The following is a 12176-nucleotide window of genomic DNA, read 5'->3' as shown; positions in this document are numbered from 1 at the left end:
TCCTGTCTCTCTCGGGGTATCACCGAAGACAAAGGATTTTTTTTTCAAGCAATTATCATGCAGAACCCACATGTTATATTCCACGTGGCAAGGTATTGCAGTATAATTCGCATCATCTCGATTAGTTCTATCTTTGTTTAACAACTGAAAACCCACCAAACTGAATTACACACTTTTTTCAGCTCAGCTAAATGCTGGAGGGCCTGGTCTTCGAGTGAATTGCCAAATGTACTTTGACGAATGCGTTAAAAAAAAAAATCAACAAAGACATCTTTTGGCCTTAATTTGAAAAAAAAAAAAAAAATCCCACAATGAAGAGATAACCTTAAGAGTTAAAATATCTTATCAGCACAAATTCAGGACACTAAAATACTCTCATGTTATTCACCTTCAAGGTCTAAGGTCTTAATCTATACTTATGTAAAATCGACAACGTCACGGTGGCTATGTTTCGCATTGACTTGAGGACATTGGAACTAAAAACATTCGGAAGACTCTTATTTTTTAAACATATTTTGAACGTTTTTGCAAATTGGTTTTTGCTTCAAGAGTTGAAACTATTAGGAAGGACTTTTAGGAAGTTTTTTTTGGGAAGACTAACAAAAACTGTAGCCTCATTACTCCGTAACATCGCAACATCACTGTTCTTGGACATAGAATATATCCCGTAACTTTTTGGAGGTTACTTTTCCAATCTACGCCTTTCTTCGCGGTTGAAAGTATTCTCTTTTTACAACATTTTTTTTACTACTCGCATCTCATTATTTTCGTGGACGTTCAGTAATAAATCAGAACAGACTCGCCTGCGATACAAGCATCCGGAGTTAGAGAGCGATAATTGTTTTAATTCTTTTATCAGCCTAGTCCAAGTTAGTTGACCAATCTAATTACTTGCATCAGTTCAATTCACTTAAGATCTCTGTTGGCGATAGTGCTATTTATGAATTATGCTAAGAAGTTTCAATCTGCGTAAACCGTATAACACCGAAGCTTTTACCGATAGATATCTCTGATTTCTTTGTCTGCATTTTGAGACAATACATTCGGGAAGGCCTAATTACAGGATTTCCGTTTTTTTCGCTACTAAGTTTTAAAGTATCAGGTCGCATCAGCGAAAGTACTGTAGATTCCAAAATTCAACCTGTGCGCTCGTTAGGAAGTGTTTGAGGAAAAATTATTAAAAAGTAATGAAGCAAAACGAAACGTCGTCATTTGGCAATGCAACAATGTATACTATGGTTCGAATGTTAAATTACTTTGAAAAAGTGCCGGCCACCCGTTTCTCGCCGAGTCAAAGTACTTAATTATTTATAAACTCGAATTGTTTTTAGGATCATTAGATAGCGGCCTTTGGAATCAAAAACCAATCCAAATGATAATATCTTAAAAAACTGAAAGATGAACCATCAAAGATTTTCATTAGACGGTTTTCCAGAAATAAACAATCATCGCTGGTGGGGAAGGGAAATTAAGCTGGAATTCGAGGAAGATAGGAAATGCCCTTATGTGATTAAATTAGATAAGAACAAGATTTCTTTATCACTATGAGGACACCGTAAATGCTGCCAGATAAAAATCTAAGAACCGCGCTATTTTTGACCGTTGTTCCATTTTTGGTCTCCACTGAACTCAACCCCACCCCCCCCCCCTCGTACACTTAGTAGCAACTACATGCACAATAAATCATCCCTTTACGGTATTTCTTTGAAATGTGATAAACGTTAACGTTGATAAAATATCAAAGTCCACACAGTGATTAGCATTCTCATGTGGTCATATGTCTGATTGAACCTTTACCAGTGAAACGAAAAGTAACCCTAGAAAGTTAATAAAGGGAATTTGAAAAACACGTTTCCGATGACGACCATTTGTCTCTGCTAGCGCTCTCTATTTCGTGCTTTTCCTCTTGAAGGTTAGGTTGTGATCGTTTTTCGAGGAGGAATTAAAAACATCTTGGAATGAGAAAGATCACTGGAAATGAAATAAAGATGTCTTTTTGCGTCTAGTCACGAGTGTGGTCTAAAGAGAACATTCTGAGTCCTCAAGAGGAATTGAACCTTACATGTCATAGGATTCCACGTTTTGATGCGGAGTCTGAAGGTCTGAGGTCTTAATTCTATTTTCTCACACGAAACTCTCGACTAGACATTGTTGATCGGAGCTTTGTGGGGGAAGCGTGCACACATGAACCTAGAGTCTCTGTGACTCAGGAGTGTCGGAGAGTGTCGGGAGTGACTCGGGAGTGTCGGAGCGAAGAATGCGAAGGGTCTCGGTTTGATTCCTCAAGAGGAAACGCTCATGACAAGACGAAAAACAACATAGTTCCTGCTGAAGAACATACCATTTTATACCACCAATTAAAACAAGAACCCGTAGATTATAGCCTCCTAATTACAAGATTAACGAAGTATTGAAAGATTTCTACGTTTATGGCTTTTTATTATAAATCCTTAATAGAGATAACCATGAAGCTAACGATTTTTATCTATGCCATGAGTTAACCCCACCCACCACAACACCTATCGCCACTTTATCACCGTCAGTACTTGTCTCAAACTCGATTTTACGTAACTTTTGCGACCGCCCTTCGAAATCTCCTTGAAAAGTCGTACACTGCCAGACTTTTCGAGCAACGGCAAATGGTAAAGTGGAGTCTTCAGTGCTTAGCTCAATGGAGTTTGGAAATAAGAGAAAATACCCTAAATAAAGGCAAACCACTTATTTGTGCAAACGGATGATAACAGCAGGCAAACAAATTAAGGAATCAGTCATTACTTATGGCCTCTAAGAGGGGTATCCGGAGGATTTTGAGGAGGATCACTTGGTTTTCAGGGGGATTCAGGGCTCGACACTAATTTTTCAACTTACTAACCAAGTGGCAAGTGACATCTTAGACGTTTTTAGATGTTACGACAATTTCAGTCTGTTTACTAGCCAAACTGGCCAGTGGAAATTGAAAACCACTAGCCAAAACTGAATTTCTACTGGAAATTCAGGTCCGGCCGGGGACCAGTACTCATGGTCTTAAAATAACTGAGGAGAATTTGCTACCTTTCTATAATATCAAGAAATGGATAGATATTCTAGTCTTCTCTGATAAGGACGAATAAACGGTAGGTCCCGTCTCCTGCAGGGTTAGGGTTAGGGGACGTTAATTTCCCACGCACCACGAGATTACTGTGTGGTAGATGTCCTCCCCTGGGGTGGGATGGGTGGGTGTGACAGGGCCCCATTTAAACCAGCTATTAGCTGAACTGGGCTACCCTGTATAAATATTCGTAAATACAAATACAGATACAAAGACTAGTCTGTGGCTAGTTGGCTACCGTTAGTGTCGAGCCGTGGGACTGGAGGGGGATCAGTGACCGCTGACAGGGGGAACTATAGAAAATTGACTGCCAGTGAAGGGACATCTTTAGAATATTACAGAACCTTGTGGGGGTGGATCAGATAAATTTTATTCTTTTATTGTGACACAACCAAAATCCTTCGACCACGTGCCCTTCCCCCCTCCCCACCCTTGGCAGTACATAATGATTGGTCCGTGGGGGTTTGGCGACAGTTTATTATAACCCAATGGAGCTCATTTGACGTCATCGTTCCTAAAGCAACACCGAAGACAAAACTGCTATCTCAGCAGTCTCCATTTCGTGTCCCAGATGATTTTTCACAAGATATTGCGCGCAGTAACAGAAATAGAACCACATCATGCAGTGATTACATCAGGCGACTCCTTCAAAGACCTCAAACACGTAAGGTTTTTTTTTTTCTCAAATTTCCTCGGAAACCTCAGTTGACGACGACAGTGAAATTCTAAATCGACTACGCAAGTTTCAATATTTCTAGTTGACTGTAAAAATATAGGAACTAGTTGAAAACTTCTTTGCGTGTGCTTTTCTAAGCACAATGTTCCGTTTTTGAAATTGATAATAACCACAAATGAGAGCCACTTTAAGAAGTAATTTTATTAATGATCTCCGAATAGGGTCCAGATTTGTAATTAAAAAATTACCCTAAAGATTTCGGCGAAATTCATTCGAGTTCCTTTTATGGGAACTACTCGGCACTTATATTGTTAACAAGGCGTAAGACATGCACAGGAAGGGAATTCCATAGGAAGGCCAAGGAGACATGAAGGTTTCATCTCCATATTAATCATAAACTCACATGATTTGTGCCACGCAGATTTTACCAGAATGTGACGTCAAAAACCCAACTATTTTGATTGATTGGTCCTCACGTTAAAGAGGCTTCTGTGGTTTGAGATGGTTTCTTTTTGTTGTTTTTCGCTTTCGCGGCTTTTACGCTCTTCTCAGTATTGGTAATGTTAAGTTTGAACTTGTTGTTTTCATAAGCAAGTAGGTCTATAAATACTATATATTTCAAGAAGTTATAAGTGCATGTTTTAAGAAAACTAGAGTTTACTATTGTACTGCCATGATTCAGAATAAAATCCACAGAAAGTTTATTAATTGTGATGATAAACAAATGAGCAATAAAATTAATAAGCGCCATAATTACCCTAATAAACTCATAATCGTGGGTAATTGTTTTTTTTTTTTTTTTTTCCGGTAACAATCCATAGAGTTGCCGAGCATCACTCCAGTTCAGTGACTTACTACAAGAGCCTTTGAGACTCTGAGATCCGTCATAAACTTCCCGCAGATTACCTCATAAAGACACTAATGATGTGACTAAACCACATCCAAAGGGTGTTTTTTTCATTTAAAAGACTGCGGTTGTGAAATCGAAGTTACTTAAAACAAGTGCACTATCAATCATTGACAATCCATCAACATATATCAGCTTATATTCGGCAACGGCTTAAAGGGATACCCTATTCTATTCGTCTTCAATAGAACAATAGCCGACAATGCGATTACGATTGAAAGCCATTGAAAAGACACGCTAGTAGCAATAAAGAAAGTAAACAAAATCTTACTAAGATTGTGAAAAATGTCACATCTAATATTGGGCCATTTCGCGAGAACAATCTCCGAAATGTAGAATAGAGGTCGCTTTTTAACTAGAAATTGGAAGAACAGCTTGCGTCATGCACTTAAACGGTCTCTTTTGGACCTCTGGGTATTAAGCATAAACAAACAATATTAAGACCACAAAGGCATGCGAAAGGACGGCACGTAAGCGATCGGAGATAATTTCCCGCCGCGGCTATATAAACAGAACTTTTTATTTAAGATCAAAGACGACACCGATCTTTGCTGTAGACGAAATTACTTAATGGGCGAATCTTACATGTAAAGCAACAGGAACCCATTGCAACGTGGCTACAACAACGAACCCATTAAAAATGAGAAGGAAAAAAGTCGAAAAGAGCACCAGAAATTGCTTGTCATGCTCGAACGCATTTTAAATGAAGGGGGCTGTCGAGTCGATTATTTGTCAGAATTAAGGTATTTTGTGTTTTGTTTCGCCACCTGCCGTAAGTGAAGGGGAACGAATCAGTGAATAACTTGAATATAGAGCAAGTAGAGTTGATCACGCCCTTACATAAATTGTCTGTAACGGAAAAGCACCCGCGCAACAGCAACAAAAGCAATTTATGGTCGTAAAAGCTTAACGGACTACGCCCCTATGACCGCACGCGGAAAACATCTCTTTTAAGACTTCAAAAATAGTTCAACTTTGTAAGGCGTCAACCATCCAATTTGAATACATCTGCCTGAAAAATGGTTTTCTTTTTGGTACATTAGTAAAAAATGAAATAATAATAATAAACTGCAATCATTTCACTAGCTGAGAAAATAAACTTGGTCGCTGCAATTTCACTGTAGCTGGAGAAATTTCTCGCCAACTGGTTATAAAAGCCACATTGCCTCGTTGGTTTACTATTAAGCTGAGATGTTTTGCCTTTGTCCTCACCTATGCTGACTTCAAAAGAACTTATCATTGCAATAACCTCGGGATTTTAAGCGTTGCACTGAATAACAGATGAAAGAAAAGTTCTTCGCAACACTTACTTACCTTTCTTCAGCATGATTCCCGAAAGGAACGAAAGCCGAGGCGGTGAATTCAACTTGAGAAATATGGCTTTAAATGACTGACATCCAGGCCATCCTTGTGAATTGAAATGGCTTCTTTATGACTGTTAAACTCAATGAAAGCCGCTTCTTGTAAAAAAAAAAAGGCCAATTTGCGATTTTATCTCTTTCTTAAAGGCTTACAAACTCCTTAGCCGAGTAAAGAAAGAGCTGAGCTGTTTCTCAAACGAACCGGGACACTCAGTAGTCCGTTTTTTGTCGTTTTTAAAAGCACGAGTACTGTACGGCGAGGTTTTATTGTTTAACCTTCCCTTTCACCTGATGGCCATTTGTACACTTTTACGCTTTTGCCATTTAGCGGGCCATGGATACAACGTGTTTATCATTCTACATTGTCAAGTTAACTCCACCCGGATTCATTAAAAGGGACACTTGTACTCCCCGGAGATAGAGAAATCTTGTTTATCGAAAGAACACTATGATCTCCTATTGGCCAAGGACGAGTGTTCTTTCAAATGGTCATGTGTTCCTTTGTTTGATGCACGATGTCGTCTGTCGAAACACCTTTTGTGCTTCTAGAAAGAAACTTTAAGTCTTTTCACTTTATTTGAAACAACCGAAAAAGGCTCTCTCGGCCTTAAGAGGAATACTGATTTCGGAAAATGACCATCCTCTCACCTATACGATTTAGTAATTTCCGTTCCCTCAGGCCAAACTATTCAGATGTTTTGAATCAGGGAGCATGATCGCGAATGAGAACATGATAAGACAGGTCGTAGTACAGCTTGAGATGGTGCAAAGACCACCAAGTTTCAACTGTTGAAATAGAATCACATTACGTGAATGACAATGGAACACATGAATTGGGACCGGCGGAAATTAGTTCGTTGAACAAAGTACAACAAAAAGTACTAAGGTCTTGTTAATTGACAGCAGTCAATTTCAATTTTAACCACACATAGAGTAGATTGCGGCTATTATTTTATGCAAAATCGTTTTGCAGCATTCTAACGTGATTTCTGCATTCTAAGGATGCAGACGTTTGGACGACCACTAAAGTGTTGTTCACAGTTGTTTTTACGGGTGGGTCAAGATTAACAGAGCGAAGCACGTGTATGCATGTTTTTTTTTTTCTTTTTTTAGTTCGGAATCCAAAATTCGTAATCCATAACAAACATGTCACCAGTTATAATGTGGCAGTTAAACCACACGTGGCTTAAAGTCAGATGACATTAAGACTTAAGTCACGTGAATAAATTAATGAGACTCCTTCCATTCTGCAAACTTAGCATTTTAAGGCGAGCCATACAGATGAAATTCGTAGTCACGCCATACTTCAACCATGGCAAATCAGAGAAGAGTCAATTTCGGATACAATTGCGACGTAAAATGTTTTTTTTTTTGTCATTTGTTTTTTCTGTTTTTTTGTTTTTTGCGATATTGCAGGAATATTGGGTTGTATAATCGATTTTATCATCACATAGCCGTGTTGATTCGCATCGAAAAATATCAGAGATATATTAAAAGATATGATATGGTGTCGTCTCCGTTTAAACAAATGATGAAATACGTTGCCTAAAGCAGTTGTAAAGCTACTCTACTTAACTTGTTCTGTTTGTGCAATCGCAAAGGCCTTTGTTCATTTTTAGTCCATTTATACGTAAGATCTCGCTTTGAACAAGCCTAAGCATGTATTCACCCTGTCAAACCACAAGAGAATTCAAACCAGTGGAGTTTTATCAAAACTGTATTGTTCCACATCGCAGCATAATTCAATTTTATAAACTTTGCCAAAGTCTTAATGTCAATATTGTTTTGGACAATAGAATATCGTTTGACTCTTTGTTTGCTTTTGCAGTCATGTTAGTTTGTCTTATTTGGTTTTCACCTTCACCGATGCAGGGATTATTTTGTTTTGTTTTGTTTTTTCCTTTTTTTCTGCGTTCTACCGGGCTCCAGTGCAAAATACTCGTGTCAGACGACATTCATTTTATACCATCATTTCTGCCGCGGTGAAATGAGTAAATTGTCTTTTTTCTATTTCTTTTAACCACTAACTAATTAATCGAATGAATACTAAACCGTAAAAAACGGTTTATGTCTGCTTAGAATATATTCACCACCTCACTCTCAGATTTGTTTGGGGATGTTTTAGTTTTGAGTTTCGCGACATTGTTGCGTCTACCTCCGCAAGCGCTCTGCTAACGATGACAGGTCTGAGATTTTGTTGAAAAAAATTCAGCGCGAAATCATTGTAACCAGAAGAAAACCTTGAAACTCTATTTCCATTTGCTGGTTTGTAATTGTTAATTTAGTATACCTGAAGAATGCATTTTTTTCAGTTTAATAAGAGATCATGAATTGATCATTTAATCTTTACTGTGAAAGAAAGGTTCGATTTTTGTCGCCTATTCCGAGGCGACGATGAAAGATAACTTTTCCTTTTCCACTTTTCATCTTATCTGAAAGCCGTGGGAAAATTTCTTTTTTGGATATAACACAAGTTACTATGGAAACACTGTCAAAGACCCTTAACAAAGGGAGATAACAAAAGGCGTAGTAATATAGTTAGATTCAAAAACTATCCAGAAGTGAAGAGAAAATGGCATTTGAAATGGGTTTTCTTATGTACTGGGTTATGCTGGACCTCTGTTAAACTCGAAAAGTATAGAGAATTCTAGTCAAGTTCGTTCTTCATCAAAGGCCCCCTGAGTGTTTACGATATTGCCTCGACCAGAATATTTTGTTTATTGCCCTAAATATAACTTTTACTATTAGTTGTATGCAAATTAAACTCGATTCCCCAAACCAACTGAAAGTGAAAATGTGTTAAAGTTTCTTGTGTCGACACATGCTAGACTTGAACAAGACGTCGTTTACGCTTCGACTTTCAAATTGGGTTTGTTTCCCACCTCGAGCTAGTTGTCGTTGGTGAAGTGAAAAGTGGATGGAAGTACAGGTACACTTCGCTGCACGGATTACACAAGCTGATGTGATAATTGGGAAGTAAGACAATTAGATGACCCTGAGACGACACCCGAAATCACTGCTGCTCTAGGCTAATAGAAGGAAATGCCATGTCATTGGTTAAGCGGCGATGGCGCTCTGTGATTGGCCAGCTGCGCTACAAAGGAAAGAGCGCGACGCGCTTGTCAAGTGAAGGAGAATCAGTGGCTCATTGAATATGCAAATTTATCAGTGGGAGCCCACTAGGGAGTTCAGCGTAGTGAAACCCTATCGCTTAGTACTACGATCGGTTCGTGGGAGAATACTGTGCTTTTCACGGTTCAATGTTCGAGTCTACCAATGAAGCGCAAAAGTTGATCAAATTTGTCAGGAATTGAACGCCAAGTTCGCAATGAAGGGCTACGTTATAGCGATTGTCTCTGCCCTGTTCATTCCGATAGTGTTGGGTAAGTTGGAAAGTTATTTTCGAAGTGCGTGCTCTGGGGCCATATTATTAACCGTCGGATGCCACTGTTGGATAAATGGCGTTTGAGATCTATCACTGCAACCGTGGTTCGCCTGGGCGGCTTTTGCTATATCGGTTTGGGAATTTCACAACGGATACAGAAAGAATCTTTCTCTTGTGTTGTGTACGGGGTTAATCTAACGAGAAAAAGTAATTGAAGAGACGGTTGGTTTTAATATTCGTGGGGCGCTTTACTTCATTAGGATGTCCAAACTGCAGGCTATATTTACACCTCTTAGATAATTACGCTTGCCATATCTTAACCCTAAACATAGAAATCTGCCATAGATTGAGGTTTATCTACAAATTTGCGAAATGATAGAGTTTGAGAGCCTAGTTAGTTTGACAGAAGACCGGTGAGCGCTGTTTTGGCACTCGATGAAAATGAGGTTAACCTTTTATTGAGGATGACGGTCCCCTGTGGAATTTGTCCGCAGAATTAAGTTTCGCAAATATGTGACCATAAAGTTCTGGTTGAGATTGATGAAAGCTGTCCAGTTTACCGGTAGGGATGTGCTTAACGAGCGAGTTTACACGGCGGAACAGCTGTCCTTGAATCACCTTGTAACATTCAGTCGTATTGTTCTAAGTTCCACCTGGCCTTTCTCAGCTCAACTCCGGTCTTTGTTTGTCTCTTGCAGCCTCCACGTGTTTTGATGGATTTTGCCAGAACGGTGGAACATGTTCAGTTTTTCAGGGGAAAGCTAATTGCAGGTATGTTCTTTTTAGTCATTCAAGATGTCGCGTCAAAGTACGGCGGTTCGGTTTTTCAATCGTTATTGTGTTCAGCACGTGAATTCTTGCCTGCATGGTTTCCGCGCTAGTTGACAGAGCAATGTTTGTTTAGCAAGACAGAAATTCATGTCGTGTAATCTCTCCGAAAACTTATTTCACTAATAGTCAACTTTTCAGAGGGAGCCATTGCATTTATTTCGTCTTATTCTTGTGTCTAGTCGAAACGAATCTCTCGCGCGTTCAACACCTAAAGAACAGCACGGCATTCAGATTGGTAAATAATGATGGCAGATAAACCACAACCCTCCGCGCCACAGACTTAATTGGCTCACTCTCCTTTCTGAAGGAAACTCGCTTAACTTCAATGAAAAAACCGCTAGACAAATCAATAGAAATACTTAATGAAGTTTGTATGACACGAAGCTAGCTGATCATTGATTTCCTCGGCATAATCAATGTTCTGATAGCTAGCAACGGTAGCGACACATGTTTTGTGGGTATTCTTAAACAGGCACTGGCAGCAAACACTATGAATTATTAAGAAAGCTTAGCAGATGTTTTTATTCAACATAAAATTGTCCTCAATAAACGGGGTTTTAAGTGTAATAAATGAGTCAGTGTATATCAAATTGGTGTTGAAAAGTTCCTTCGGATACATGCGACAGTCTGTTCACTTGCGCTAAAGCGTGAGCACAAAATGTTTTTGCTTCAATAGCGTCGACACGTTTTCTAAAGCTTGGACTAATTAGTGGGGCTTTTATGTTGATGAACTCTCGAGACTCCTGCTTATCTGCTAAAAGCTAGTTAAAACATGGAAAAAAAAACCGATTGCAATCGCACACTAGCCGATTTTCAAATGCTTCCAGTGGTTTGTTGTTCTGCTTAAGTTGACAGCGTATTTGCGTCTTGAGTAAGGATTGTGTAAAATGAACCAATCCTACCTCTACCCCGGATTTAAAATTTGGGCATAAAATAGTCTCCGTGGGGATTAGGTCTGGAGTAAAGGGCTCCAAAGATTAGTGAGCTCAAAATAGGTGTTTTTGCACGGATCTTGTTAACGCGCACGCAGTATATAGTCGGATAAATATTCAAAAGATTTTGACTATTTGGTCGCCTAAAAAGATAGTAAACACACGACCTCTCGTATCAATTTTAGAACAAAGCGCAAACTTCTTGTAAAAGGATACTGGAAACTTGAAACTATATTTCCCGCGCCTTTAACATAGTTTCATCCGTCTTTCGTCACTCTCTGATTTGTCTTGCTTGGTAATTAGTTCGTATTTGAGAAACGACATACTGCCTAAGTTTTATTGGCGTTGTCGAATAATCTCTATTTACATAGCCTCTTTCATCCCTGGAATGTTTGATGTAGTTTAAAAAGTAAAAATCGACTATTGTAAAGAGGTTCGTTTCATTTTCTCTAGAAGAGGGGTCAGAACATGCCTACAGCTTTGCGAACTAAGAGGAAGTTAACCAATTTTTTTTCCTCGTCGCGTTGGTCAAATATAACCTAGAATACACAACTAGAAAAGACAATTTTAACAAATGTTGACAAGTTTTCCTCATATTTTTTAGGAAGTGCGAATGTTTGAAAATGGTGTGTTTTTCATTGCTGTTCCTTAATTTGGCCAGGAGAAAATGGAAAGCACGTTTTATTATTAGCCAACTTTTATCATATTTCTCAATCGTGGCTGATTACGATTGGAAATTTCTTCAGAGTGATTTAACGTATGATTATGACTTGGAAACCAAGTGTAATTGAGTTAGCGCGAAGGTTTTTATTAAATGAGACGTCTTCAAAGGCGAACGATCGATCATGGACTTAGAAGATTTCCCAATAGAAATAGAGTTCTTCTTAATATTTGTTGCTAACAACATCTAAAAGTTACGCGATAAAGTTTGATCATCAGGGATATTTGCCTGTGTGGCTGAACCTGAATTGTTGGCATTGAGTTTTGAATATGGCT

General features: G+C 38.8%; 1 protein-coding gene across 2 annotated transcripts in view; it reads left to right on the top strand.

The window, feature by feature from the left end:
- LOC111333053 (uncharacterized) overlaps nt 1–12176 on the top strand; it is a 30111-nt gene that overhangs the window by 3897 nt on the left and 14038 nt on the right. The window contains exons 1-2 of one of the 2 annotated variants that reach the window (XM_088759036.1): nt 9237–9415; nt 10116–10188. In XM_088759036.1, the coding sequence (XP_088615162.1) occupies nt 9361–9415; nt 10116–10188 (128 nt within the window). In that variant the 5' untranslated portion in view covers nt 9237–9360. Of the gene's footprint in view, nt 1–9236; nt 9416–10115; nt 10189–12176 lie in introns of those variants that run through there. The other variant, XM_022938576.2, reaches the window with a different exon arrangement.

The sequence above is a fragment of the Stylophora pistillata genome, chromosome 4 (genome assembly GCF_964205215.1).
Source record: "Stylophora pistillata chromosome 4, jaStyPist1.2, whole genome shotgun sequence".
In the NCBI taxonomy this organism is placed as follows: domain Eukaryota; kingdom Metazoa; phylum Cnidaria; class Anthozoa; order Scleractinia; family Pocilloporidae; genus Stylophora; species Stylophora pistillata.
Note: the sequence above shows the minus strand (reverse complement) of the source record. Positions and strands in the feature narration are given on the sequence as shown.